At 42.4% G+C, this 24,821-nt stretch overlaps 1 protein-coding gene across 3 annotated transcripts in view; it reads right to left on the minus strand.

Moving 5' to 3' along the window:
- Nucleotides 1-24,821, minus strand: part of POLA1 (DNA polymerase alpha 1, catalytic subunit) — an 801,468-nt gene that overhangs the window by 527,912 nt on the left and 248,735 nt on the right. For all 3 annotated transcript variants that reach the window (XM_070750673.1, XM_070750672.1, XM_070750674.1), the window contains exon 27: nt 6,667-6,699. In XM_070750673.1, coding sequence (XP_070606774.1) covers nt 6,667-6,699 — 33 coding nt within the window. The remainder of the gene's footprint in view (nt 1-6,666; nt 6,700-24,821) is intronic.

A 24,821-nucleotide genomic window follows, 5' to 3' on the forward strand; every position in this document is an offset into this window, starting at 1 on the left:
GTTGTAGCCTCTTGATCTATCCGTGATTGTTTCTGAATGACGATTGGCTATATTGTCCTCGTATTTTGGCCTGCATTGGAGGCAGGGTCCCAACGAAAGGACTGTCATCTTGTGTAGGGGGTGGACCTACGGTCCTGTCACCTGTGAGCCTTGAGGAGTATCTTCTTTTTGTCCCTGTCATCTATGAGGACCGACTTCATTACGTCCCCGAACAGTTTAGAGCCCTGAAAGGGGGCCGAGGCCAAACGCCATTTAGATTTTAAATCGGCCTGCCAGTTTCTCAACCATAGAATTCGCCGTGAAGAGAGAGTGGTCGCCATGCCTCTCGCCGAAAACTTTGCCGTGTGGAGAGTGGCATCAGCCGAGAATTCCACTACAGCTTGCAACTTACTCAAATTCTGGCATAGATGACCCTTGTCGGGCCCCAGTCGGGATTGCATTTCTTGAATCCACATTATCAAGGCCCTATTGAAGGATGCTGAAGCTGCCGCTACGAATGCCCAACTGGACATCCAGTGTGCTTTACGTAGCATTGTCTCTGCCTTCCTGTCCTCTGGTTTTAAACTGTCACCTATCTCTGAGGGTACCAGAGTACTGGACACCAGGGTCACCACTGGTTGGTCAATCGGTGGGAACTCCAGTAGTTTTTCAACCTCCTCATTGAAGGTATAAAACTTCCTCTCCATAACAGAGGGGCCTTGTGCTGCTGCAGGATGCTGCCAGGGGCGTTTTACCCCTTCAAGGAAAATCTCTGATGGGATATGGTCTGATTTGGGTTGAGGTTCCTTTAGCTGTGTCAGTGTTTCCAGGTGTCTTAATGATATTTGGTACATCCATCACTTGTTTTGCCTTATGGAGAAGAATCCTGAATAAGGCTGGTTTAAAGAGCCCCGCAGCCTGCTGTTGCTCGGGGTTGTATCATCATCATCAGACAAATCATACTCCTTATCACTATCTTCCATCAGGGCAGGTTCTTCCGTCAAGGACCCCAAACCCAAAGGGGGCGGTACAGACCAGAGATTCCTTGGCTGGGTTTGGCATGGGTGCTGTGTATATTGTTGCACCCCTGCCACTATTCCTTGAGAATATGCATTTGTGATCATTTCTTGCATGGCCTGAGGCATATGTTGCCAGGTCTCAGGTTGGTCTCTGAGCCCAGCAGCAGTAGGTGTAAAGGTAGCTGAGGGGCCCTACATGCTCCTCTTGGGGTGGCCTGCGGACCCCAGTCTGGACAAGGCTGTCCCAGGAGAAGGCACCATCTGTGGCAGGAAGGGTAGCTGTCTCTCATGGGACCAGTCCTGTTCTGCAAACATCCCTGTAGGCCCCAGGGTGGACCAAGGGGTTCGTGGTTCTGAGACCGGAGGCGCCTGCAGCGTAAGTAGCACAGGTGTAGGCACGGGGGGTTAGAGGGCCACCTCTAACCTCTGCTCTAGTGCCTTAATTCGCCTCTCTGCCTCCTTGAGGGAGGCAGAAGGAGACCTGTGGATCTTTGGCCTTATCCTTGGCCTTGCCTTTATCTTTAGAGGCTAAAGGTGAGGGGGGCGGTTTTTCGCCAGCCAGATTGCCCTCCATTGCTACTCACAGTAAGGTAGAAGTCTGAAGGTCAAGCAGTACCCATGTCCTAGCTGAAATGACTTGCAAAATGGTGGCCCTCCTTTCTGGTCTCCTGTGCCTGCGCCCTGAGACTTCTCGTCTCTTCATGCCAAGCAGCTGTCAGAACTGGCGTTTCCTACCTTCCGTTACTAAAAAACGGGCGCCGGGAAGGCTTGGCCGTTTAAAATGGCGGCTTCCTTGGCCTTCCACGACTTGCCTCTCACATGGAGGCTCCTTGTGGAATCGCCCGGCCGTCTAACAGAAAAGCCGATCGCGGGCCCGGCTTCACAGCAGTATCGTGGTAGCAGCGGCATGCCCACCGGCCGCCCGTCAGCTGAGAGACACTCTCCTGGCTCTCTTCCTTCTTTTGGGCCCGTTTTGGGTCCTGAACATTTTTGCTGCTTCTCTTCCCTTGGGCTGCAGCGGAGCGCTCTGCGGCCACCTAACAGCTGAGAGGCGCCTGCAGCCGATTCCAAAGTTCCAGCGCTCTTCGGGGAATTCCGTAATTCCCTCAAGCCTCCCAGTGGGGGGACGGATCCTCCCACCTTCGGCTTGCAGCCCAGTTTGGCCGCGGAGGCCAGGGACCCTGGGGTTGAGTTGCTCCTCTCTGGAGGGGTTCCCGATGAGGGAAGAAGCCCCATGAGGAGAAAACTTCGGGGGTGGTGCCTGCGGGGGGCAGAGACCTCAACCCCTCTTCTTCAAGGATCTGCATGAGAAAAAACAAAAGGGGAGAAACAAAGAAGACATGTTAACATAAGGTAATACAATTTATTAACATAGAGAATAAACTCAGCAGTCTCTACCCTTGGACTGAGTTTTTAAAACTGAAAGTATGGGGGCAACCAGGGGACCATACCGAGCTAATATGTTAATTTCTAACTCAGTCTCTACCAACTGGATTAGTAAATAACCCATGTTGGACTCTCCTTCCAAGTGCAGTGGAGAATGGTCTGACCATGACAAAGGCACAACTTCTAAGCCTCTTAGTCTCAGACCATTACTCAACTGCTCCGAGAGAAATGTCATGTTGGGCGCATGTCCCCCCTCGTGAGTCGGACTCTGAAGTACTTGGGTCAGGTCCATGGCTGTCATGGTGGCCATGAACTCCTGCGCCAGTCCAGAGGATTCACCAAGCGACGGAAGGTTCAAGTCCCCCAGGACAATGAGTCTGGGGAATCCTACCACAACCCCGGCTACCTCCTCGAGCAGCACAGGCAGGGCTGTTGACACGTAGCTGGGAGGCAGGTAAGTGAGCAACAAGCCTACCTGAACCCCTAGGTCTAACTTCACAAGAAGGGACTCAAAACCTGCAATCTCAGGACCAGCGAGCCTGCGCAGGCTGATAGACTCCTTGGCTATAATGGCCACTCCTCCCCCCTTTCCCTGGGGTCATGGCTGATGCTGTACCTGAAGCCTGGCTGGGCACATTTCAGAGAGAAGAACTCCCCCCTCTGGGCCCAGCCAGGTCTCAGTCACACATATCAGGTCGGCCTCCTCCAGGATCAAGTCCCGGATGAGGAGAGCCTTGTTAACTACCGACCTGGCATTGAGCAGCAGCAGCCTGAGTCCAGGGTCTGTATTACACTCATCACCAGAGCCCCGGATTGAATCCAAGGGGCTGGAACATGGGATTGCTTTCAAGTAGCGTTCCCTCGTTCCCCTGAAACGGCTTGCCCCATGACTCCCACCATATCTGCCTCTCCCCAGCAGCACCAGGATATTCTGGCCCTCTTCCACCTCGAAGATAGGCCCTCCCATCCCTCCCGCCTCTACATCACCAGGCTGACTGACCCAGTCATTCGTTGCATTCATCATTCCATTCAACTCATAAATTCCTTCCAACTGGTCCCAAACATTCATCCCTAAAATTACCCCCTCCAATAAGTTAAAAATATAGGTCACAATCACACTCTCTGTCATTATACATACGCATAATCAGTCACACGCCACTCCCCATCCTACCCCACAATAAAATACCTATAACAAAATATCTAAAAACAATTATTAAAAATGGTGTAAAACCCAACATAAAAATTATTAACAAACATCTATACAAACAGGCATATGGGACAATGTTCCCTCTAATTTTTTTTCAGTGTGAGCGGAAAAGTATAGTGTCTGAGCGGCAATCTCCTTGGGACCGGAAGGCATAGAAAAATAAATAAATAAATAAATAAGAAAAAATCCCTTCTTTTTTATTAAAAGAAATTAATAATTTAAAAAAAACCAAAATCCATTACTATTAAAACTAAAACAACCAGCAAAACCAAAAACATAACTTAATAAAAACAGGTGAGGGCTGGCGTTTTTTTCTCTGTTATTATTTAAGTGCTTTTACCATATGCTTTAAATCAAGAATCACTTCTCTCTGTTTCTCTCTCTTTCCTGTCATTCTCTGCCTGAATCATTTTCTCATTTCTCTTTTTTCTCCCCTTTTTTCTATCATTTCTCTCTCTTCCTTCCACTCTTCTCTCTCTTCCTTTCTTCCTCTCTCACTCTCTTCCTTCCTCTCTCTCTTTCTTGCTCTCTCTCTTCCTTCCTCCCTCTCTTCTCTCTCTCTTGCTTTCTTTCTCTCTCCCCCCTCTTGCCCTCTCTCTTTTCCTCACATTCTCTCTCTTGTTTTCTTTCTCTCTCTCTCTTGCTTTCTCTCGCTCTCACTCTTTCTCTCTTGTTTTTTCTCTCTCTCTCTTTCTCTCTCTTGTTCTCTCTCTTTCTATCTCTCTTTCCCCCCCCTCTTTCTCTCTTTCTCACTATCTTGTTGTCTTTTGCTCTCACTCTCTCGTTCTCTCTCCATTCTTCTCACAGCGGAGACTGGCAAAGGTGATTTTCAATGTCGGGCGCGCGCGCTCCCCATCCCCCTGCCAGCCCGCCCGGAATATTCAAAATAAGAAAAACCTTCACCGGCGAAGGTTTTTCTTATTTTGAATGTTCCGGGCAGGCTGGCAGGGGGATGGGGAGCACGTGCACCCGTGTGCCCGACATTGAAAATCACCTTCGCCGGCCTCCGCTGTGAGAACGCCTACGCCGCCTCTCCTGCAGTCCCCTCACTGACAGCCCAGGACGAAAGCGCTCTCGTCGAAGGGACCGCAAGAGGGGCGGGGTGGGTGTTCCCAAAGCACTCAGAGCGGCAAGCGGACGGATGAGGAGGACGAGAAGCCGCAGCCACCACTGCTGCTGCGGGAGGAGCCGCGCCTCAAGGCGGGAAGCGGAGGAGAAAGAGAGGCGGATCAGGCGGGCGGGGGGGCAGCGGCGAGAAGCAAGAGGCGCGAGAGGGCCGGTGGCATTTGGGGGGCGGCCACGGCTCCTTGCGCGCCCTTGGGAAAGGGTGCGCGGGGGGTGTTTTGGGGTGCGCGTGCGCACGCAGCTTAGAGGATACAGTGATATGGGACTGAAATTAAAAACGTCTTCTGTAGGAGTTCTCTGTGGTTTATGTCAAAAATTATAATTTGATATAAAATATTGCTCAGTCTAAATGACAGGGACTGTCTCCTGCTCTTCTTTCCCTGACCATTGTCCACAGTCACCACAGTGATGGAAGATAAATGACCAAGTCCAAAAACCATTAAGTTTCTATATATATGGGTATTAGACTACAACTAAGCTTTAATACTGCAACTGAGCCGTCAGAGTCACAGAGGTGTTTTTTTCAAGAGGCAACTGGACTTCCTGGTTTTCCTTTGAAGACGTTTTGCTTCTCACCCTACCCTTGGATGGGAAGGGAAATCTCTTCAAAGAAAAAACAGAAAATCCAGTTGCCTTTCGAAAAAAACATATTTGGGATAACCATGACCTGGATGACTGAGAATCTCCATAGACATTCAGTCTTCAGGGAGATTAAATCATATTTACTTTATAGAACTTTGGGGTCAAGAAGCTATAATTCAATAAGGATTAAATTTATAAACTACATATCCAGAGATGCTTTGTGTTTAGTTGATATTAGACCACTTTTCACTAACTGGTGGTCCGTGGACCACTGGTGATCCGCAAGAAAATTTTGATGGTCTGCAGAAAAATTATTTGCATTTTTTATATTGCACTAAACCAAGGGTCCTCAAACTACGGCCCCTGGGCTGGATATATGCAATGAATGCTTATATTGCTGCAGAGAGTCTCCCCCTTTGGGGTCTTTTTGTGCATGTTGGAGTGGGGCAGAAATTTCAACTTGGAGTCTGTTTCAGCCTCCTGGTGCGGGGCTTTGGGGAAAGGCTGGAGGGAAGCGCCACTGATGGCGAAGAGCCGGAGGGCCTTATTCCAGTGGGACTACTGACTGACCATCTCAGCCCGCTGAGCCTCTAGGTGATGGTACCTGGCCTTGCACTTCCGCAGGTCTTCCCACTTCTTGGAAAGCCTATACTCCTAGTCCTCACTGAGGTGCATCTGCTGAGCCTCCTTCTCAGTCAGATCCAATTTGAACTGAGCTATTCTGCCAATTCTTTCTCATGGTGGCTGCTTAGCTCCAACAACTACATCCTACTGAGGCTCTAAGGCAGTGGTTCTCAAACTGGTGGTCGGGATCCCTTTGGGGGTCGAATGACCATTTCACCTGGGGATCACCTGAGACCCTGGGAAAAGACAAATTTCTCCTGCTATTAGGAACTAAAGCTTCTATTCTGGCATCTTGGAACATATTTTTACAATCTGACCAATCAGACATTTACATTGGGGGTGTCTCTCTGACCTTCCTGCCAATCAGCTCAAAGCTCTGTTGGGAGAATTGGTTGGGGGTCACCACAACACAAGGAACTGTATTAAGGGGTCGCGGCCTTAGAAAAGTTGAGAACCACTGCCCACAGGCAGGGAAGGAGTGGCTGGGAGGGGAGGGGCGAGTAGAGGCTGGCGAGGTGACTCTCAACGTGAGTGACATCGAGTTGGCCATGCCCATCCAGCCACATGACCACCTAGCCACACCCATCCAGCCAGTCATGAGGCAGATCATATTAGTGGTCCAGGGGATTTAAAATTATGAATTTAGTGGTCCCTAAGGTCCAAAAGGTTGGAGGCCCCTATGTTAAACTATTGTAATTTATGCTATATAAGAATTTATATCTAAAGAAAATGTAATTATATTACCTTTTGTACCATCTCCTTAGTATGCATTAAGATCTGGAAAAGAAAAAGAATTTATAATTAATGATTGCATAGGGTACAGAAGGTAAGAAATATCTAGCACAAAATAAACTTTAGATGTTTGAATTTACAAAACACAAAATATGATTTCCATATCTGACACATTCATACCAAAAATTAGATTATAACAAAAATAAAAAATAAAAGATAAAAGCTTACATATCTTCCATGTATTTATGAAAATGGATGCATCACAAATTAGAATGGCATATTATCACCAATCTATTGTTATTATTTTTTCTTTCTATAGGATATTGTTCATTAATATGTGACTGGTATGAATATCATCCAACAACAATGACCCAAAAAAGAAGGCTCCATACCCATTTGCACCACTCAGATAACTCTGAGGACACAGATAAACCTCCAGGTAACCTTTAACAACTCATTAAAAATGCAAATGACCAACAGTCTGCAAGAAGTATAAATCTTTTCATTTCCCATTATCCAGTCATAGCTGAAGAAGCTTCCTGGATGAGAACCAAAATGTATTTGAACATAAGAAAAGAAGAAAAAAAATATAGAAAGTTCAGTTGCATCTTGAAAAAGCATCTTTGGGGAGTTAATAAGCAAGACTTATCTGGGCCACCAGGCTATTAGACCCTAGCCTCTTGACCGACAAGTGTAGTGTATCTTGCTGTGTGAATGGGAATGAATTATTTTAAATGTTATTACAGTTTTTAAAGTTTTTTAGCTATAATAGGATTTTTTAGATATGTATATTGTATATTGTTTTGATATGTGGTGAGTCACCCCGAATCCTCGGAGAGGGGCGGCATACAAATCCAATAAACAAATAAATAAAATAAATAAATAAATAAATAGTTGCAGAATTTGTGTTAAAATTTAAAGAAAAAGGAACTGTTTGGTCACTAGGAATCTTTTAATTTGGGGTCCTTTTCATTAGGTAATACCAAGTATTCCTCAAGTTGCAACAGTTCAATTAGCAACCATTCAAAATTAGCAAAAAAACTCTAAAAAAAAAAAGTATTTACAACATTGTCCCAAGGTTAGGCATGGTCATTCACCATTATGACTGACTATTATATATTTTTTAATTTTACAACATATAAAATTCCATTTTCAATTAAATGGTGTGTTGTCTGGGTACAAAGTTTAAAGAAATAATAATCAAAGTATTTACAACAATATTCATTACATTGTTGTTAGTTTAATAATAATAAAAACAACAACAACAACAACAACAATAATAATAATCCCAACTGATGGGTATGCCTTGTTGAAGGACCAAATACTTGTTCGTGCAGGGTCCAATGCAGAGCGAAAGAGACTGCCAGCCTTAAAAAACATAAGCAAGAAACGACTTGTCCCACTCATGGAAGATATTAACTGCACTTGAAGCTGTGATAGTAACTGAAGAACTAGGATTACTACAACAGAAACCAATCGGAAAACCAACTGGAAAACCAAAATGGAAAATCCAACTAGAATGGAAAATCAAAATCTTGAGATCAGATGCAAGTAACTTGAAGAACATTAAGGAGCAGAAACTGAACAATCAGAAGATCAAAGACTATTTGACAAAAAAAGTACTGGCTTAGTACAAGAAAGATCAAGGAAGCTCTGGAAATTGTAAAGCAGAAGATAACAGTGACAGCCAGGAAAATTGAGCAATATGAAGCAAGGATCACCCAGTACAGACAGAATCAAACATTTCAATTCAACCAGAGGCAGTTCAACCAGAACCTGCATCAGCAAACAGATAAGAAAATTGAAAAGCCAAAGGTGAAAATAACAACAAAGTTCTGGAAAGATCTCTGGGAGGTTAAAAGGACTATAACAAAACTGCTGGGTGGATAAAGGAGTTTGAGAAAAAATACTCAAAGAGCAATATGCAGCAGCTGGAAATAACACCTGAAATGATTGCAAAAAGAGTGAAGAAAGTAAAGAACTGGACATCCCCTGGCACTAATCAAGTGCATGGTTTTTGGCTGAAATATCTGACCAGCCTGCATGCAAAAAATGGCCGAATTGTTCAACAAAATGCTGCAGACAGGAAATATTAGTGAATGGCTTACAACTGACAGAACATATTTAATACAGAAAGACACAGCAAAAGGAGCCATTCCAGGAAACTACAGGCCAATAACATGTTTGCCGACCATGCTCAAACTGCTGACAGGTATCATAGCTGACAGAATTCAGGACTACCTAGAAGAAAATGACATCATGCCAGTGGAGCAAAAGGGCAATAAAAGACGAAGCAGAGGTACGAAAGACCAGCTCCTAATTGATAAAATGATTTCGGAGAACTGTAAGAACAAGAAAACAAACCTATACATGACCTGGATTGACTACAAGAAAGCCTTTAACTCATTGCCACACAGTTGGATCATAAAATGTCTGGAAGTCATTGGAGTCAATTAAAACATCAGGAGATTCATAGAAAAGGCGATGAAATATTGGAAGACTGAGCTTTTTGTTGGGAATGAAAGCTATGGACTAATCAGCATCAGAAGGGGCATCTTCCAAGGGGACTCTTTGTCCCCATTGCTATTCATCATCGCTATAATCCCGCTGCCACTCATCCTACAGAAAACAAACCCAGGCTACCAAACTGCTAGGAATTCACCAAAAGTTTCACACCTGCTGTATATGGATGACCTGAAGTTGTACGGAAAATCAGAAACTGAGATACAGTCACTAACCAACACTGTGCGAATCTTCAGTAATGACATCAGCATGGAGTTTGGCCTGGATAAATGTCCCACAGTGGCACTGAAAAGGGAGAAAATCACTGAAAGTGAGGGCATTGAAATGCCAAATGGTCAAACGATCAAGTGCCACCAGCCAGAAGCCTACAGATACTTGGGCATCTTGCAACTGGATAATATCAAGCATGGTCATGTGAAAACTGTGATCAGCAAAGAGTACATCCAGAGGACCAGAAAATTTTTGAAAAGCAAACTGAATAGTGGCAAGGCTATAAATACTTGAGCCATACCTGTCATTAGATACACAGCTGGCATAGTGAACAGAGCTGGACAACGTGGACAGGAAAACCAGAAAATTAATGACGATCCATCATGCACTACACCTCTGCAGTGACATTGACAGGCTGTATTTACCAAGGAAAATAGGCGGCAGAGGACTTTTGCAACTGAAGCAGACAGTGGAAGAGAAGCATGCATTAGCTGACTATGTGAAGGAGAGCAAAGAGTCAGCATTGATAGAGGTCAACAATAGGAAGGTGAAGCAAACTAAGGACCAGTACAGAAAAACTGTAACTCAATGTCATAGGGACAGTTGACAGAACAAAGCATTGCATGGCCAGTTCTTGGAGAAGATTGAAGGCAAAGTGGATAAAGAAAAGACCTGGTCATGGCTTACAAGTGCAACACTCAAAAAGGAGACAGAAGGACTAATACCGGCGGCACAAGAACAGGCCATTAGAACAAATGCTGTCAAAGCCAGAATTGAAAAATCAACAGATGATCCAAAGTGCAGACTCTGTAAAGAAACAGATGAAACAATCGATCACATACTCAGCTGCTGCAAAAAGATCGCAGACTGACTACAAGCATAGACATGATGCTGTGGCACAGATGATCCACTGGAACTTGTGCCGGAACTACCATTTACCAGTGGCAAAGAACTGGTGGGATCATAAACCCCAAAAAGTGGTCAAAAATGAGCAAGCAAAACTACTGTGGGACTTCCGACTTCAGACTGACCGAATTCTGAAGCATAACACACCAGACATCCTGATTGTGGAGAAAAAGAAAGTATGGATCATCGATATCGCAATCCCAGGGGACAGCAGAATTGAGGAGAAGCAGCTAGAGAAATTATTGAAATACGAAGATCTAAAAATTGAGCTGCAACCACTCTGGCATAAGCCAGGGAAAGTGGTCCCAGTGGTACTTGGCACGCTGGGCGCAGTGCCAAAGGATCTCAGTGGACATTTGAAAACCATCGGAATTGACAAAATCTCCATCTGTCAACTGCAAAAGGCCGCTTTACTGGGATCGGCAAACATAATTCGCTGCTACATCACACCGTCCTAAGTGCTTGGGAAGAGCCCGACTGGTGATGAAATACGAAATCCAGCATAGTGATCTTGTTTGCTGAGTTGTATTGACATAATAATAATTATTATTATTAATAATAATAATAATAATAATAATTATTATTATTATTATTATTATTATTATTAATAATAATAATATCGAACAACATCGGTTCAGTGTCAGTCAATGATATTTGTGATACATTTTTACATGTCGAGTTGACTGAGTTTCATGTTTAATGAATAAAAGATAACAATAATAATAACTTATCAATTTTAATAAATCTTCCTTGTATCATTAATCCTTTTCTTATATTTACATATTTCTAATTTCTATTATTAGCTAACCATTGATAAAATAAGTCCTGAGTCAAAAAGTATTCAGTTTCTTTCTTTTCCTTAATTGTGTTAGCCTATCAATTTCTGCACATAGTATTTTTTAAATCACATTTTCATCACTTTTCCATTGTTGTGCAAATACAATTCTAGCTGCATTTAATACATGTAAAATCAAATATGCATTCTCCTTCTTATACTTATCCGGTAATATGCCCAACAAAAATATTTCTGGTTTTAAATCTATATATTGCTTTATCATTTTTTTTCTATATTTTTTTTGCCTTTTACCACATATAAGAATACCAATCAGCTATCTTTTTCCAGTAAAAAGTTTTTTTATTTTTTCCCCACATCAATCACATATGCAATATAATATACCATCAATCTTAAAATACAATACAATAATAAAAATTTTGAATTGGGTATTCATAATCTGTCCAATGCTACCTCCTATACATTTGACATCTGGATAAAAAAATAATTATTCAAATTTCTTATATGCATTTAAAAAGTTATTAATTGATACATTCTTTTAGCTGCTTCTTTTCTTATTACATCTGATCATTTAGGCCACCATGCTTCAATCTCCTTGATATATCCTTAATATCAATTTCATATATATTTCTTACCATTACTTTTATTGTAATCCCCCTTTAAAAAAGAAAAGAAACCAGATTTCCCAATCATAACGACTAAATCTTAAATTTTATCTGTTACAGGGATCTATCAATTCAAAAGGGCAGGAAAATCCAAATAATTTATCATAAATGTCCTATTTAGCCCAATTAATAATAATTCCTTTTAGCAAGTGTTATGCTGGGCCCTTGGCAATTAGCCCCCAGTGAGTTTGGAATGAATTTCAAACACACACACAGTCATGAAGAAATTAAAGCAAGTTTATTAAGCAATCTTGAAAACACAAGCTCTGAGGAGTCAAATTACTCTCACCTGAAAAAGTCCTTTAATGCGGCAGCGCACCAAAACAAAAGAACAGATAAGACAGCTGTAAATCTCCACAGCCACCCACGCCAAAAAGTCCTCAAGAGTTCTTTAACTATGAAGTGTCCAAAGTTCAGTAGAAGTCCTTGAATAATACGAGCTGTAGCAATGTTCTTTCAGAAGTCTCTTTCTCAAACGGATAAACACCCACAGCTCACATTTCCCAACGCCCGTAATTTATCACAAAGCACATTAACATAATTACCCCTTGAACAGGTGTGCTCACTTATCTTCTGAGACCCCTGCACAACGGATCCCTTCATGTCATAAGCCTGCACAAACGGGCATCCACAAGTGGATCCTCCTCTGATTCTGATGACTCACTAATTGGAGCAATGACTGTGGGTTGTCTGCACCCATCTCCCTGTCTGATTCCTGTCCCCCACTGTCTGTCCCTGGCTGTGAGTCAACTTCACTGTCTGATTCTGCTAGCAATAAAACAGGTCTCTGATAAACCGAGGATTCCCCTAAATCAACATCCAAATTCCCCGCTGCAGGAGCTGGCCCAGAGCGAACCACAACAGTAAGTAGATTAAAAAATGTAAAAAAATTAAAAAGAGGAAGAAAAAAAGATTAAAAAGCAAAAACCCCTTTGCCCTCTTTTTCCATGAATCTCTTTTACTCTAAAATCAATTAAATCATGACACCCCATTTATGACTGTAAGCCCAGTGGAATCATCATGCCCTATTCTAAAAAACACTGTAAACCCAGTGCAATCATTGTGCGCTAATCTATAAAATTATCTGAAAACCTATTGAAGTCATCAGTAAAACTTACTCCATTTTACGGGACAATAAATCAAATAAAAATCTCATACCCTATTATAATATAAATCACTGTAACCCCAGTAGAGACAGCATATCCTCTTTATTTATATCAGTCTAATTTATAACTTTCTATAAACTCATAAAAACGTAGATATAAATTATAGTCCACCTATATTACTTAAATTCTGTAATTCAATAACTTCTATAATCAATATTTTGCACTATCATTAATAACTTTCCCTAAAATTAAAAAATCATCTAATATAATCATTATTATTTTCTATCTTAATTCTATATTTCAATAAAACATAATTCATCCATATATAAAATTCCCCTAATATTTGCTTATCTTATAATTAAACCTTCATACCTATAAAATTTCTTCTCAGCCCTTTTCCAATCACCTCTCTCCCATTAATATCAGAAATAATAAAAATATTAATATCCAAAATAATCATAATCATTTTCAATTTTCATTATTCTGTTTTCATTGTTCTATTATTGTTCTATTGTTCTATTATTCCATTTTTCATTATTTACCCCAAGAATATATCACAACATATCTTAGATATAAAGCTCAATTAATACTTTTGTATCTTACTCATTAATTCCCCTTCCAAATTTCATTCACATCCCCCAATCTATGTTCAATCTCTTCTCAGTAAAATTTCCCTATATTAAATTCCAGAAAACTTTAAAATTCATCATTTAATTCCCATAAATCCCACTCATCATTTTACAAAAATTAATTCTTCTAATTTATAATTTAAAATAATCTCAATCTTCTTCCTCTTCAGTAATTCTGTTGCCATCCATATTTTCTCATTTGCAAATTTATTCCAAATTACAAAGGCTCTTTCTGGTAATAATATCCATTGTATAATTGTCCTAAAATTCTTCTTCTCATGTTTAATTGGTTCTAATATTTTTGTCAACTCTGTGCCCTTGTCTCTATCAGCCAGTTCAGATACTACTTATTATTATTATTATTATTATTATTATTATTATTATTATTATTATTATTAATTGGATTTGTATGCCGCCCCTCTCCGTAGACTCGGGGCGGCTAACAACAGTAATAAAAACAGCATATAACAATCCAATATTAAAAGAGTTAAAAACCCTTATTATAAAACCAAACATACATAAAGAAATACCATGCATAAAATTGTAAAGGCCTAGGGGGGAAAGAGTATCTCAATTCCCCCATGTCTGGCGGCAGAGGTGGGTTTTAAGAAGCTTACGAAAGGCAAGGAGGGTGGGGGCAATTCTAATCTCTGGGGAGAGTTGGTTCCAGAGGGCTGGGGCGGCCACAGAGAAGGCTCTTCCCCTGGGTCCCACCAAACGACATTGTTTAGTCAACGGGACCCGGAGAAGACCCACTCTGTGGGACCTAACTGGTCACTGGGATTTGTGCAGCTGAGATAATCTGGTCTGATGCCATGAAGGGCTTTATAGGTCATAACCAACACTTTGAATTGTGACCGGAAACTGATCGGCAACCAATGCAGACTGCGGAGTGTTGATGTAACATGGGCATATTTGGGAAAGCCCATGATTGCTCTAGCAGCTGCATTCTGCACGACCTGAAGTTTCCGAACACTTTTCAAAGGTAGCCCCATATAGAGAGCATTACAGTAGTCAAGCATCGAGGTGATGAGGGCCTGAGTGACTGTGAGCAGTGACTCCCTGTCCAAATAGAGCCGCAACTGGTGCACCAGGCGAGCCTGGGCAAACACCCCCCTCGCCACAGCCGAAAGATGTTTCTTTAATGTGAGCTGTGGGATCGAGGAAGACGCCCAAGTTGCGGACCCTCTTTGAGGGGGTCAATAATTCCCCTCCCAGGGTGATGTACGGACGGATGGAATTGTCCTTGGGATGCAAAACCCACAGCCACTCCGTCTTATCAAGGTTGAGTTTGAGTCTGTTGATCCAGCGTACTGATGATACCTCACCCCATGCCCTTGGATGATCTCACCCAGTGGTTTCATGTAGATATTAAATAGCAGGGGGGAGAGGACCGACCGTTGAGGCACCTCACAAGGGAGAGACCTTGGGGTCGACCTCTGACCCCCCACTAACACCGACTGCGACCGACCGGAGAGGTAGGAGGAGAACCACTGAAGAACAGTGCCTCCCACTCCCAACCCCGCCAGCCAGTGCAGAAGGATACCATGGTCGATGGTATCGAAAGCCACTGAGAGGTCAAGGAGCACCAGGACAGAGTATAAACCCCTGTCCTGGGCCCGCCAGAGATCATCCATCAACGCGATCAAAGCAGTTTCTGTGCTGTAACCGGGCCTGAAACCCGACTGTTGAGGACCTAGATAATTGGCTTCTTCCAAGGACCGCTGGAGTGTCATCACCTTCTCAACAACCTTCCCCATAAAGGGAAGGTTGGAAACTGGATGATAGTTATTAAGTACAGCTGGGTCCAGGGAAGGCTTCTTGAGGAGGGGGCACACAAGTGCTTCCTTATAGGGAGCTAGAAAGGACCCCCTCCCCAAGGAAGCATTGACAATCTCCTGGACCCAGCTCCGTGTCACCTCCCTGTTGGCCGAAACCAGCCAGGAGGGACACGGATCCAGTAAGCAGGTGGCGGAACTCACAGCTTCAATGGCCTTGTCCACTTCATCAGGTGTCACCAGATCAAACTCTTCCCAGACAGGTGGACAAGTACGGGCTCCAGTCACCTCGACTGACTCGTTGTCAGTCGACTCTGTTTTCCAATTGGAGTTGAGGTCCGCTCGGATCCGAGCGATTTTAACATATTAAATGTGTTAAAATCCTCGGCACTACTCTGCAAAGGCTCCCCAACTCCCCCCCTGGTTAAGAAGGGAGCGGGTCACCCTAAACAGAGCGGCCAGGCAAGATTCTGCTGATGCAATCAAGGAGGCCCGAGTGTGTCTCGAATAACCCCAAGCACCTTCTGAAAGCCTTCTGGATCCATCAGGCACCTGGGGCGGAACAACTTAACCGGTTCCGCCTCCCTGTGGGGGAGGATTGGAGCCAGGAAGTCAAGCCGCAGTAGAAAATGGTCCGACCATGACAAAGGCAACACTTCTAAGCCCCTTAGTCTCAGACCATTACTCAGCTGCTCACAGAGGAATACCCTGTCGGGTGTGTGCCCTCCCTCGTGAGTTGGACCCTGTACTACTTGGGTCAGGTCCATGGCCACCATGGTGGCCATGAATTTCTGTGCCAGTCCAGAGGTTTCGCCGAGCGACGGCAGGTTGAGGTCCCCCAAGATAATAAGTCTGTGGAACCCCACCGCCAGCCCAGCTACCTCCTCGAGTAGCACAGGCAGGGCTTGTGCCATGCAGCTGGGAGGCAGGTACATGAGAAACAAGCCCACCTGAACCCCTAAGTCTAACTTCACCAGGAGGGACTCGCAGCCCGCAATCTCTGGAGCAACGAGTCTACGCAGGCAAAGGCTCTCCTTGGCTATAATAGCCACTCCTCCCCCCCCCTTCCCTGGGGTCAAGGCTGATGCCAAATCTGCCTTGCTGGGCTGATTTCAGAGAGAGGAACTCCTCCCTCCGAGCCCAGCCAGATTTCAGTTACACATGCCAGGTCGGCTGCCTCATCCAGGATTAAGTCCCAGATGAGGAGAGCTTTATTTACCACCAACCTGGCATTGAGTAGCAGCAGCTTGAGCCCAGGGCCAGAATTACACTCATCACCAGTATTCTGGGTTGAGTTCACGGAGCCGGAACAAGGGATCGTTATTAAGCAGCGATCCCTCCTTCCCCTGGAATGGCTCGCTCTGTGGTTCCCACCATATCTGCCTCTCCCCTCTGCCACCCCAGAGATAGGTGCCCCCCCTGCTTCTCCAGCGCCAGGTGGGCCAAATATATTATTTACATCACTCCCATTCATCTCATCCATATTATAACCCCACCCATCCCATCCATACCAATCATTCACTCCATACATACTATACCCACCCCAATTATCCATCATTTAAAAAAACACCCAATAATTTAGTTAAAAAATGAATCAATTAATACTAAAGATTAAAACACTAATAAAAAATAAAGATAAAAATATATAGAGTATACAAAATATAGGTAATAGTGCATTTCCAATTCCTCGTTGCAAACAGAAGTTGTTAGTTTCCTCCATTCTCAAAGGTAAACACATCAAAAAAAATATTCCAATCTCATGACCAGGACGGATAAAATCCACAACCAAGGCCAGCATCTGCTGAACACATGAAATGAAATTCTCCTTGTAATGATTCCTCCAACCAGTAGATGACAAGCTCTCATCTCTCTGTGCTTCTAGCATTTTTAGTTCCATATTTAATTCAATATTTGAATCTCTTCGTTGTGCAATAAAAAACCCACTTCTTGAAGGGGAAAAAAGAAAATATATATATAATGCTTAAATAGTCCAAATTCAGGATCTTTAAATCTGCTTTTTTTAAATTGGTCCAATCTTGGGTAATATGCATAAATCGAAGCATCCGCTATTAACCACACCGCAAAATAGCCGCTTCCTCTCGCATTTCCAGCAGTTAGCTCCATTAAGAAAAATAAATAAATTTTAAAAACCATACCCAATACTTTTTCGGCCTAAATCACTCACTAGCACACCACTTTTTTCCCCTTCACCTTGCCATCGCTTGAAAGATCCTCTTCCCAGGTGTTACTGCTTGGCTCCAATCCCTGCATTGCGTTGTCTCTGCGGCTGGTGCCAACTCAGGCATGGCAGCCTGGCCGGTTTCACACCACCACCAGCGCGAGACTAGGTTGGTACGTCTGGTGGGGTATGCTGACACCAAACCAGACCTCCCAGTAGCATCCCCTGCATCATCTCCCCTTCAGGGAGGATCAGGTCTGGTTCAAAAGAACCAGAACCTCCGGACAGTGGGGATTCAGGGTCCCCCCCAAGGAAGAGGTGGACCTCCGTGCTGCTGCGGCCATTTCACCCTGCCCCTTCTCCCCACGAACCAGCTATCTGATGACATTTCCAATATTTAAGTGCAACATCTTTGGCAAACCTGTGGGTGAAAAATGTCATCTATAATATATTTTATAAAGATTTACTTTATATGCAGTTGACATCGTTTGTTTGCTTGTGTTTAGTTAGTTAGTTAGTTGTTAGTGTATTTATATGCCACTCATTCCAAAACGGACTCAGAGTGACTAACAATAGTTATAAATACAACAATGGTAAAAAACAGTAAAAAATACAACAATAAAATCAACAGTATAATAAGAACAATATCATAAAAACCCATGCATACATTATAATCAATCTAGTTCTAATTCCAAGCCTGCCAGAAAAGCCAGGTCTTAACAGCTTTGCAGAAGACCAGTAGGGAGGAGATAGTATGGATCTCTGGGGGCAGTTGATTCCACATGGTCGGAGCGCCAGAGAGAAGGCTCTTCCTCAAGGTCCCGCCAACTGATATTGTTTGGCAGATGGGATCTGGAGAAGGCCAACTGTGTGGACTCTTACAGTCCACAATGAGGTATGAGGACAGAGGTGGTCTCGTAAATAGTCTGGCCCTGAGCCATTTAGGCTTTTAAAGGTAATAACCAACATTTTGAATTGCGTTCAGAGACCGAATGGCAACCAATAAAGCTTGTGTAAAGATGGAATAATATGGGCTTACTTGGTACATCTGTTATTGCCTGTGCCGCTGCATTCTGCACCTACTGAAGTCTCCAAACACTCTTCAAGGGTAGCCCCATGTAGAGCACATTGCAATAGTCAAGACAAGAGGTGATAAGGACGTGAGCTACTGTGTGGAGCACATCCTGGTCAAGGTAGGGTTTCAACTAGTAAAGACGAACTTGTGCAAAAGCCTCCTTAGCCACAACCGAGATATATTGTTCTAACCTCAGATGTGGATCTGGAGGACACCCAAGTTGCGAACCCTATCTGAGGGGGAAATTGCTTCTCCCCCCAGGACCAAAGAGGGACAGATGGAATCGTCTTTAGGAGGAAGGACCCACAGCCACTCAGTCTTGTTAGGGTTGAGTTTTAACCTGTTAAGATACCATGATTCTGAATCTTTGTTAACTGTCTTCTCTTTTCCAACAAACAATGAAGGAAGGAGGAAATTATGGTATTTAGAAAAGTAATCAGATATTATTGTAATGAGTTTTTTAAAACAGCATATACTTTTAACTGGACAGTATTAAATTAAAAAAAAACATTTCTGGCAAAATTAATCTCTTTAAAATTGCTAAATTCATTGCAAAGATTTTTTTAAAAAATATACGAGGACATAGGAAAAGCAAAGATCATCTAATGACAGGCATAATATTAATATTACATTTTCAATAATGAATCACTTGCTAAGTACCAACAGAAAATAGGTTATAAACTCTTGCTGAAATTCATTAGTAAAGCAGTTGGCAGTTATCATATTTCACAAAAACACCTGCATGTTTATCTTTTCATTACCAATTGGATGATGGAATTTTTTCAAGCACATTTCAAAAAATCTGCCAACTTCAAATGTAAAAGAAATAAAGTTTGTAGTTAATTTTTCCCTTAACAAAGTACAGCTGTTGAGAATAATTGCTTAAGATCTTACCCTGTAATGTCAACTGCAGCAGAACAAAGCGTATTTAATTAGCAAATCTATCCAGTAATTCAACACCTATTATGTAAAATGCCTTTGTGATTTTATTCAGGATAATTTGCTAAGAGGGTTATTACTGACATTCAGATGAGATTCAAAAGTCCTACGCGAGTAGAGTCATAATAGCAGCAATGATCCCCCCCCCCAAATCATGAGATCCTCTGTCACATCTTTTTTGAAAATGCAGCAACTTATTTGTTGACTTCTTAATTCCTGGACTCAGTACAATGAGAGTCCTTCATGCCAATATTCAATCAGCAATACGTATTTAAGGGACACTATTAAAATATCTAGAAGAAAAGTGATTTTTTTTTTGTTAAGAGTGACAGCAGGCACTTGTGCCATCGCCTCTGATCAGATTTCAGTGGCGTTGCTTTCGTGAGCTTATGTTTCCCTGCAAATGACAAAACAGATGTTCACAAAAGAAAAAGATCTTTCCTCTTGTCACACTGCCAATGTTGGGGTGCCCCACCTCCCACCTGCCAGTTGGTCTTTAGGTCTCTGCTGTGCATGTGAATGTCCATGCATGTGAATGCCTGTGCATGTGCATGTTTGTATGCACGTACATACCTTCCAATTTGGACATGTGCATGCAGTTTTGGCACTCAGCGTCTAAAAGGTTCACCATCACTGCCCTAAACTATATATTCATAACTTATGATAGCTGTTCAAGTGACTGCAGTTCATTTGTCATTCTTGTGATGACTGGGACAATGGAATTTGTCCCTCAAGGTGTCCCCTCTCACCTGGATATCTAAGGCTTGAACTTCCAAAAATGTCCAAATGTCAACCAAGTAGAAAAGGAATTGGAGGGCTTCTATTACAGAAGTTATCACAGAACAAAGTGTATTTTCTAAAGGTTACTATGACTTGCTTAAATAGGGTAGTGTTGGTTAAAGAAGGATAATTATCAAAAAAGTAAAGGCATGCACCAGGTAGAAGCAGTGCTTTATTAACAATAGCCTTCTTATTTCATTCTATGAAAAACAAACTTCAATTGATCTATGTTAAATAATAAATATTACTTTATCTCTATTTGCAAACTTTACTCTACACACTAAGTTTAACTATATTTGTCCTATGCTCAACAAATCATAATAAAGGAGAATATTTGTAGCTCAGGGTCGAAATGGTGCTCTGAGCTTAGCTGGGTTTTTTTAAGACATTTTATCTCCCCAAACTAAGTAATATCATCATAAGTTATAATAATTAAAATAAACAGATAAGTACCAAGTTGCCAAAGAAGTTATGATAGGAAAGTGTCAGGAGGTATCTTAGATTTCTCTAAAGCTGGGGTTCTTACCATGGGTCAATGGAACCTTTGGGGATCTGTTAAGAAATTTTAGAAGTAGCATCTATGGAACTATTTGTTTTCTTTGCACTGTAAACTCTGTGTTTATATTTTATCTTATGCATTTAAAAACATTTTTAAAGGCATTCACAGCTTTCACCAGACTTGCACAGTCCCACAGAACAAGTTTAAGCACATTTGCCCTACAGAAATGAATTTCCTATTAGGAAACAACCACCGTGTTCCCCCCAAAATAAGACCCTGTCCTATATGTTTTTGAACCCTGGAATAAGCGCTTGGCCTTACTGCCATGTACTCAAAAGCCTGATTGGGCTTATTATCAGGGGATGTCTTATTTTGGAGAAAACAGGATAGTTACGGTAGTTCCCAATAATTTATGACTACACGCACAAGTCCTTACATATATTGTAACAAGCTGAAAGGGGAATGAGTGAGATTAACAAGTTTAATTATTTATTGGGCAGATTGGTATAGGGATCAGAGGATCTTGGAAAAAGAGCTGGAATCCATAAATTGGCTGGAATTCAGAGTAGTTTCGTATAGTATAAATTGCAAAGATTACATTTGCCAGCCCATTTATCCTGAATGGTGGGAATATCCCATTCTTTCATCATAAGAGGGTGAGAATAATGTTCTATGACTAATTAGGAAAACCAGAAAATATCCACTATGTGGCGATGAAATAAATTATTTCTTTGAAAGATTTGATCTCTGAATAGATTTATAAACACACCATCATGACCAACATTGTGACAGAACTCCTAGAATAAGTACTGATGATGAACTTATAAGAAGCTGTTGAAAAATTAATCTGGCATGAAGCTTTTAGTTGCTGTTATTTCTTTGACCATCAGTAATAACTAACAATTTAAGCTCCATGCAAAATATCCATACATTTCAATGCTTATTGTACAATGACTCTATGTACTGTATATACCTGAGGAGTAGAACTATTTATTCGGTTTATAATTGATAAAAGTTAGAATATGTTAAAGATTAGCCAAATAAACAAATGTAATATTTGCATTTTACACTACAGCAAAATACTCTGAATTCCAGTCACACAGAAATCAGATTGAAATTATTTCATTTTTCTATTCTTTCAAACTTCCTAGTTTAAATAGAAGATGATACTAAACAAGAATAGGTCAAGGAATATTTATAGTAGTGTGCCAAACTCAAGCCCCGTGGGACAAATCCGGCCTGCGGAATGCTTAGATCTGGCCTCCAGGGCCACCCTGGAAATAGTGAAAAACTGGCCTACAGTGCCGCTGCCAGTGAAAATGGAGATCAGGGACAGTGACCCTATTTTTGGCCTGCATGGCCGCCCTCTGTCAACAAAAACAGCCTGGGGGAGTGTGCATGACCCCCAGGGCTCCATTTTCAGCCTGGACAGCTTTCTTCTTCTGCAGCAAAAACAGAGCCCATGCAGTCTCCCCTGTCTGTTTTTCCACTGACAGAGTATTACAGGAGGCTGTCCAGGCCAAAAACAGGCCCGGGGAAGGGTGCTCACAGTCTCCCAGGCTCTGTTTTTGCTGGCAGGGGACTAGCAAAATAAACCTAAAGCAAAACAAAACAAAAGGAAAAATGTTTTCCTTTTGGATTTGAGCATCCAAGGAGGTACAGGAAACGAGAAAGAAAAAGAGGAAAGGGAAAGAAAAAGGAGGAAAGATGTGAAGAGAGCAAGGAAGGAAAAAGGGAGGGAAGGAAGGAAGGTCCTGCCTTAGCACCTGGTCCACAGCAACCCTGCTGCCCTTTCCCCATCCCCTTGTCCCCTTCTCCTGACCTCTTCTAGTGGTCTCCCATCCTATAGCTGAGGATGATTTGGTTACGAAGCTAGGTCTTCTTGCATGAGAGGGAATGGGCCACACTGTGACCCATACACTTTGCTCTCCCACATGCACCATCGGCAATTTGGCCAAGGAGAGTGAGCATAGCAGCAGCAGCAATCTCAAAAAGAGGTAAGCGCAGCTGGGCACACCCTCAGGGAAGTGAGACTGTGGGATCCCAGTGCCCTGGGAGCTCAAGGGCCAGGCTGAGCACTTGCACTCCGCTGCCTAGGGCTCTGGGCAGCCAGGGTTTCTCCACACGGCCTGAGAGAGCCAGCGAGGGTCCTCTTGAGGACAAGGGTTTCGCATTCTCTTTGTTCTCACCTTTCTCTACTGGAGACAATAGATCTCCCCAGCCCGGCCCAGATCACTATAGGTGCTCCCAACATGAGTGATGTTGAGTTGACAATGCTCTACAGCCCCCCAAGGTCAAACACAACCCTGTTGCAGCCCTCAATGAAATTGAGTTTGACACCCCAAACAGTGGGGTGTCAGTGTGGTTTTGGAAAGCATGAGTTTTTTAAAATTCATGAAAGATCAAACTCTTAAAAGATTTTCTTAGAAAGAAAGTGGGGGTTAGAGTGGGATTAATTAAAACTAATACAACAAATTTTTGTTAACAACAAAAATTTCCATATATTTCTCCTTAGCCTATCATTAATGATAGTTGTATTTTTATGATAATTCAAGTGGCATATTTCCCATTTTGGTCTTGAGATTAATTTAGTTTTGTTATTTTTTTATAATTAATGAAAATAACCAGATTCTTCTTCTCAGAAACTAAAACCAAGTAACTGATTTTATATCAAGAATGAACACGGAAAGATGGCTACAAACAATTTACATACAAGTATCTAAATTTGAAACAAAGGAAGAAAACTAAATAATATAATAGCAGAGTGCAATACATACAAGTAATTTTAGAAATTGCAGGATTGCAATACATAAAGAAATTTATGTTTACAACTGTTAATTTAATATAACTCCAAAGCCAAAACACATAATGTAATACATTAGGGAGACTACCTTCCTTACTTTTTCAGTTATTGGTGTTATGTTCTTTTCTCAAACATTTGTCCATAAAAAACAGTGGCCAACAAACCTGATATAGGGCTGTTAAAGTCCGACAGTAAGGCACCACACAATGACCTTTAGAAGGAAAGATACTAACAGGTGGATGATGCTTAACAATACTTGTATCATGGTTTAAAAACAAGAACAATATTCTATCTTGTCATCTGAAACTGAAAGGAAGAAGCACTTAAAAGGCATTCCAAGTACAGTGGCACCTCTACTTAAGAACTTAATTTGTTCTGTGACCAGGTTCTTAAGTAGAAAAGCTTGTAAGTAGAAGTAAAAAAAGGACTCTGAGGCAGTGAGGAGGAGCACGCACCTCCCATACACTCGGCACGAGGCTGTCTTCCATACACTGCGCCAGAGAGAGAAACCCAGGCAGGCGAGAGGGGGGAACCTCCCGCTCCTTTGACCAAAAGGCAGTTGCTGCTGCTGCTGCTACCTGCTATCTCTTCCTTCCCATGCTGAGGGGCTCCCCTCTCCTCTAGCTTGCTCACTTTGTAGCCGGCACCTTTCCTTCACTGTGGTGACTCCTCGCTTTGGCTGAAGCCGAGTTGATCTGGCCAGGGGGAAGCACCCCCTTTTGCCTTTCCGTGCCCAGATTCTCCAGGAGGCAACCTCGCGCCAGGTGTATGGGAGGCAGTGCGAGGGAGTCATCACAGCAAAGTGGTTTATTCCCTCTTCAAGCGCCCAGAGAAAGAAAAATGCTTCGTTCTCTCTGGACTGCCAAAGCCTCCTTAAGCGCCACCGAAAGGCTCCTCTGGCAGCCCAGAAAAGCCCGAGATAGCCAGAATTAAAGGGGGAATGGCAAGAAACTGGCCTTCATGCTGCTCTCAAAGGGGCTCGGGTTCTTAAGTAGAAAATGGTTCTTTTTTTAAAAAAAAAGTTATACAGTACTTACAAATACATTATACAGATAAATGATAAAACAAACCAACAGATAAACAAATAGACAAAACAGTAGACAAAACAAAACATGTAAGTACAACATTTGGGAAAAATAATTTCCCCACTCTTTTTAGAATGTTCAATCAGAGAATTTTTCCTCAGTATTCTTTTATTAACGTATTGCTTTGCTTTACTTGTACCCTTAATCTGTCGTATGAAAGTTTGTAATTTATTTTGTCCTTTCCTCTAGCCAGTCAT

Source organism: Erythrolamprus reginae, chromosome 4, assembly GCF_031021105.1.
Source record: "Erythrolamprus reginae isolate rEryReg1 chromosome 4, rEryReg1.hap1, whole genome shotgun sequence".
Classification (NCBI taxonomy): domain Eukaryota; kingdom Metazoa; phylum Chordata; class Lepidosauria; order Squamata; family Dipsadidae; genus Erythrolamprus; species Erythrolamprus reginae.